Source organism: Caenorhabditis briggsae (assembly GCF_000004555.2).
Source record: "Caenorhabditis briggsae complete genome, chrI, whole genome shotgun sequence".
In the NCBI taxonomy this organism is placed as follows: Eukaryota; Metazoa; Nematoda; class Chromadorea; order Rhabditida; family Rhabditidae; genus Caenorhabditis; species Caenorhabditis briggsae.
In genome coordinates, this window is record NC_013489.2 from 2,408,517 (window position 1) to 2,412,954 (window position 4,438).

The following is a 4,438-nucleotide window of genomic DNA, read 5'->3' on the forward strand; positions in this document are numbered from 1 at the left end:
AATTCTTAGATCCTGGGATTCTGAGATTCTGTGATTCTTAGATCCTGGGATTCTGAGATTCTGAGATTCTGAGATTCCGAGATTCTGAGATTTTGAGATTCTGAGATTCTGAGATTCTGAGATTCTGAGATTCTGAAATTTCGAGATTCTGAGATTTTGAGATTCTGAGATTCTGAGATTCTGAGATTCTGAGATTCTGAGATTCTGAGATTCTGAGATTCTGAGATTCTGAGATTCTGAGATTCTGAGATTCTGAGATTCCGAGATTCTGAAATTCTGAGATTCTGAGATTTTGAGATTTTCAAATTCTGGAAATCTCAAGTTCTGAAATTTTGAAATTTTGATTTTCCGATATTTAAAACGTGAACTCATAATTTTTTTCGAAATCGTGACTAACCAATTTTTCAAAATTATTCATTTTGTTTTTTTTTTCAAAAAAGTAGGGTTCTGATTTCTGAGTTTTCTGAAAATTCTGAAACTATTTTTTTCAGAATTCTTTGATCTGGAAAGCTGATTTGTCCGGCGGATCCAACGGAGATCGGAACGTTTCGATGGAGTTCAAAGTGGGTTTTTAAAAAATGATAGTTCAATTTTATTGATTTTTTCAATAATTTGAAATCTGTTTAATACAAAAAAAAAACTATCGCATTTTCAGAACGCCCCTTCAGCAGCTCTATCGACGTTTTCACAAATTCTAAAAATTGGGACAAGTACAGTAAGAAAAATATCAATTTTGTTGAAATTATTCTAAAAATTTTCAGATGGATTCAACGGATTTTCCGGGGGATGTCGATGGACTTCGGCTGGAAATTTCAGAGAACTTGATTGTTTTTTGTGATCTTTCTTTCCTTTTTTTCGTTGCGCGGGATTTTCTCCGGTTTTCGTGGTTTCTTGTCTTCGTTGTCCTCTCAGGTTTTGGGTTTTAGCGGTCGGTGTTTTGGGATTTGGTGTTGGATTAGCAGCTAGTTAAATTCGTGAAGGCGTGATATAAAATTTGCCGGAACGTTTGGACTTTAATCTAAAAGTTGGACTATAATCTAAAATTGGACTATAATTTGTAAATTGGACTAAAAATTGGACTAGTGTTTGGATTAAAACCGAAAAAATGGACTATCAAAAATTACAGTAACCAAAAACTAACAAAAAATATGATTATCAAAAGTAAAGGTTTGAAAAATGTGTAAGAAGAGTTTTAAAAAGGTTTGAAAGGTGTAAAAAATGGAAAAGGTCTAAACTAAGTGTTAAAAAAAGGTGTCGAATGTTCGAAAAATCGAAGGTCAAAGGTGTAAAATTTATAATGGTAAAAGTCAATAAACGATTTAACCTGTACATGTTGTTTTGTTTTTTGTGTTGTCAGAATAATACGAAATAAGCTCCGCCGTGCCTGTTTACCCCTTCATTAAGCTGAAACCGATTAAGCTGAAACCTGGACAGATAGATCAGAACTGACCCGAACTTTTTTTTTCGAAATTCTGATTTTGAAGTCTTCTGAAGACGTTCCTAGGTTTCACCACAGTGAAGGGTGGAGGCGAGAGATGACGAGGGAGAAAGAGAAATGGGAAAGGGAGCAGAAAATCCCACACTGGAGCCCGGGTACTGCAGATCGAGCTTTGGAGCCCGGATCCTGGAGCCCGGGTACTAGAGCCCCGGTACAGTAACCCGTGTACTGCTAACTTCAAAGACGCATATCTCTAAAACTAAAAGAGCTAGACTATTTTTGTAAATTAATAAAGTGTAGGAAACCTAATTTTACACATTTTCATAACATAAAACTTTGTGCTAGCTACAGTAGTTTTAGAGTTATGCGCCTTTCTGAAACTCTTATAATTCGAGGATCTGAGATTCTGAAAATCCGAAATTTAAAGATTCTGAAAGTTAATGTTCTTAAATTCCGAAATGACGAAGTTTTGAAATTCTTAAAATCGAAATTCTTAGATCCTGGGATTCTGAGATTCTGTGATTCTTAGATCCTGGGATTCTGAGATTCTGAGATTCTGAGATTCCGAGATTCTGAGATTTTGAGATTCTGAGATTCTGAGATTCTGAGATTCTGAGATTCTGAAACCTGGACAGATAGATCAGAACTGACCCGAACTTTTTTTTTCGAAATTCTGATTTTGAAGTCTTCTGAAGACGTTCCTAGGTTTCACCACAGTGAAGGGTGGAGGCGAGAGATGACGAGGGAGAAAGAGAAATGGGAAAGGGAGCAGAAAATCCCACACTGGAGCCCGGGTACTGCAGATCGAGCTTTGGAGCCCGGATCCTGGAGCCCGGGTACTAGAGCCCCGGTACAGTAACCCGTGTACTGCTAACTTCAAAGACGCATATCTCTAAAACTAAAAGAGCTAGACTATTTTTGTAAATTAATAAAGTGTAGGAAACCTAATTTTACACATTTTCATAACATAAAACTTTGTGCTAGCTACAGTAGTTTTAGAGTTATGCGCCTTTAAAATTTGCTGAACCCCTTCGGCGGGCGCAGAAGAGGGGAGGACTGGGGTTTTTGAGCAGGCCAACTTTAAAGGCACATATCTCTAAAACTAAAAGAGCTAGACTATTTTTGTAAACGAATAAAATGTAGGAAACTTAATTTCACACATTTTCATAGTTTATATTTATAATTTTCATCAATTTCGATGCAAATTTTCGAGAAAAGTAGCCGGGAAAATAGGAAGGCGCTCCAAAAGTACATTGTTGGAACAATAGAAAGACGGGCCCTTCTAATACAGGTTTTACAGTAAGCGTTAAAAATTATTAGTTTGAATATCTCAAAATTCATTAAAAAAATATCGTATTTTAAAATTGAGAGAGGGACATTAGAAAAATTCTGATACAGGGAGAAATTGAGACCACCATTGTTTCTCGACCATTCTCATTTCATCCAGAATCGCTGCTGCTGACTCTCTTGTGTTTTTCGTCGCTTTTCGACTGTTTCGATAATATTCCGATATAGTTTTTTTTCCAATTCCACAATTCTTTCGATTCCAAAAAGCATTCGACATTGATATAAGTGTGCATTAACAGAAAACCAAAGTGAATCGATTGATCCATAGAGTGTGCGGAATTAGGCTTAGGCTTAGGCGGAATTCTTGCAGAAAGAATTCTTGCAGAAACATGTCTTTCACTCGTTAATTGCTATGTTTTTCGCCAAAATAGGTGATATTGAGATTTTTTTTATTTCACTTTGTAATTATTGTAAAAATCGTATTTTCAGGTGGAGTAAAAGGTAAGTTGGTAAGTATACAATAATTACAAAGTTTAAATTATAAAAATTTTCAATTTTTCATGTAATTTCAAAAAAGTGAAAGTGAGACATTTTTTGAACAAATGAAAAAAAAACAATTTTTAGCGAATTTTTTCCCATTTTCTTCTGTTTTTGATTTCATATCAAATTTAAATGGAAACTGCCATAAGTCTTTTTCAAAACCAAAACATTGAGTTTCGAAAAATCAGTAATGTGTCGTTCAAAATATAAAAGAATATGGAATAATAAAGGAAAAGTACGAAATCGAAAGACCTGAACAAAATCACATCACAATAGAACTTAACTGATACTTCTAGGAACCCCCAACCAACGTTTTAGTTCATTTCATCGAGTGCCAGCAAGCCAGGCGAGGAGATGCTTTGCGGCGGCGGTGTACCCCATATGCCCCGTATATGCCCCATACCGCCGTCCTTTCCCTGTACCCTATCGGCGCGTCCTCCGTCGCCCATCCATTATGCGTATGCGCGCCCAGGACCTGTGGAGCATTCGACTGCAGATCGAGAGGTCCCCGGTTCAACTCCGGGTGACCCCTAGTTCTTTTTTCTTTTTTTAAAGAACACATGGAATACTATATAGGGATTTGTTTCTGTTTTTACAGCTGTTTATATGTGGAAACACAAAAAAGATTCAATTATTAAAATAGTTTATTCTGTACACTTTATTAGTGAATCCAAAGTTTTGGGTGTGGATACCGTATGAGCCTATCTGAATTTTTGAATTTCCGCGCGTGAACTTCTCCCGTGTTTCACCCGCTTCTTCCAGTCATCTGAATCACCTGGTTCCTGGCATCACGTGGCTGCTGAGCATCAGAATATTTCTAAAGTCTCGCCTCCTCGAAAATGGCCGCAACACAGGAGAGAGAATTGACTGTAAAAGAAGAAAAGTGAGTTTTCATGGACTGTAAACCCCCCCCCACAATATGGAATAATAAAGGAAAAGTACCAAATCNAAAGACCTGAACAAAATCACATCACAATAGAACTTAACTGATACTTCTAGGAACCCCCAACCAACGTTTTAGTTCATTTCATCGAGTGCCAGCAAGCCAGGCGAGGAGATGCTTTGCGGCGGCGGTGTGCCCCATATGCCCCGTATATGCCCCATACCGCCGTCCTTTCCCTGTACCCTATCGGCGCGTCCTCCGTCGCCCATCCATTATGCGTATGCGCGCCC

At 37.5% G+C, this 4,438-nt stretch overlaps 3 protein-coding genes across 3 annotated transcripts in view; 2 read left to right on the forward strand and 1 right to left on the reverse strand.

The window, feature by feature from the left end:
* The window catches only part of CBG22111, a gene marked incomplete at both ends in the record, with an annotated part of 2,610 nt that extends 1,772 nt beyond the window's left edge, over positions 1-838 (forward strand). Inside the window, 3 exons of the mRNA XM_045241671.1 lie at positions 492-563; positions 656-710; positions 762-838. Coding sequence (XP_045097479.1) covers positions 492-563; positions 656-710; positions 762-838 — 204 coding nt within the window. The remainder of the gene's footprint in view (positions 1-491; positions 564-655; positions 711-761) is intronic.
* On the reverse strand, positions 6-418 carry CBG22112 (the record flags this gene model as incomplete). The annotated part of the gene is made up of 2 exons (XM_002638842.1): positions 6-308; positions 398-418. 2 exons carry the CDS (start codon positions 416-418, stop codon positions 6-8), a joined length of 324 nt encoding a protein of 107 aa, XP_002638888.1.
* A 3,266-nt stretch (positions 839-4,104) lies between the features above and the next one.
* Positions 4,105-4,438, forward strand: part of CBG22113 — a gene marked incomplete at both ends in the record, with an annotated part of 3,577 nt that continues 3,243 nt past the window's right edge. The window contains one exon of the mRNA XM_045241680.1: positions 4,105-4,148. Within this exon, the coding sequence (XP_045097480.1) occupies positions 4,105-4,148 (44 nt within the window). The remainder of the gene's footprint in view (positions 4,149-4,438) is intronic.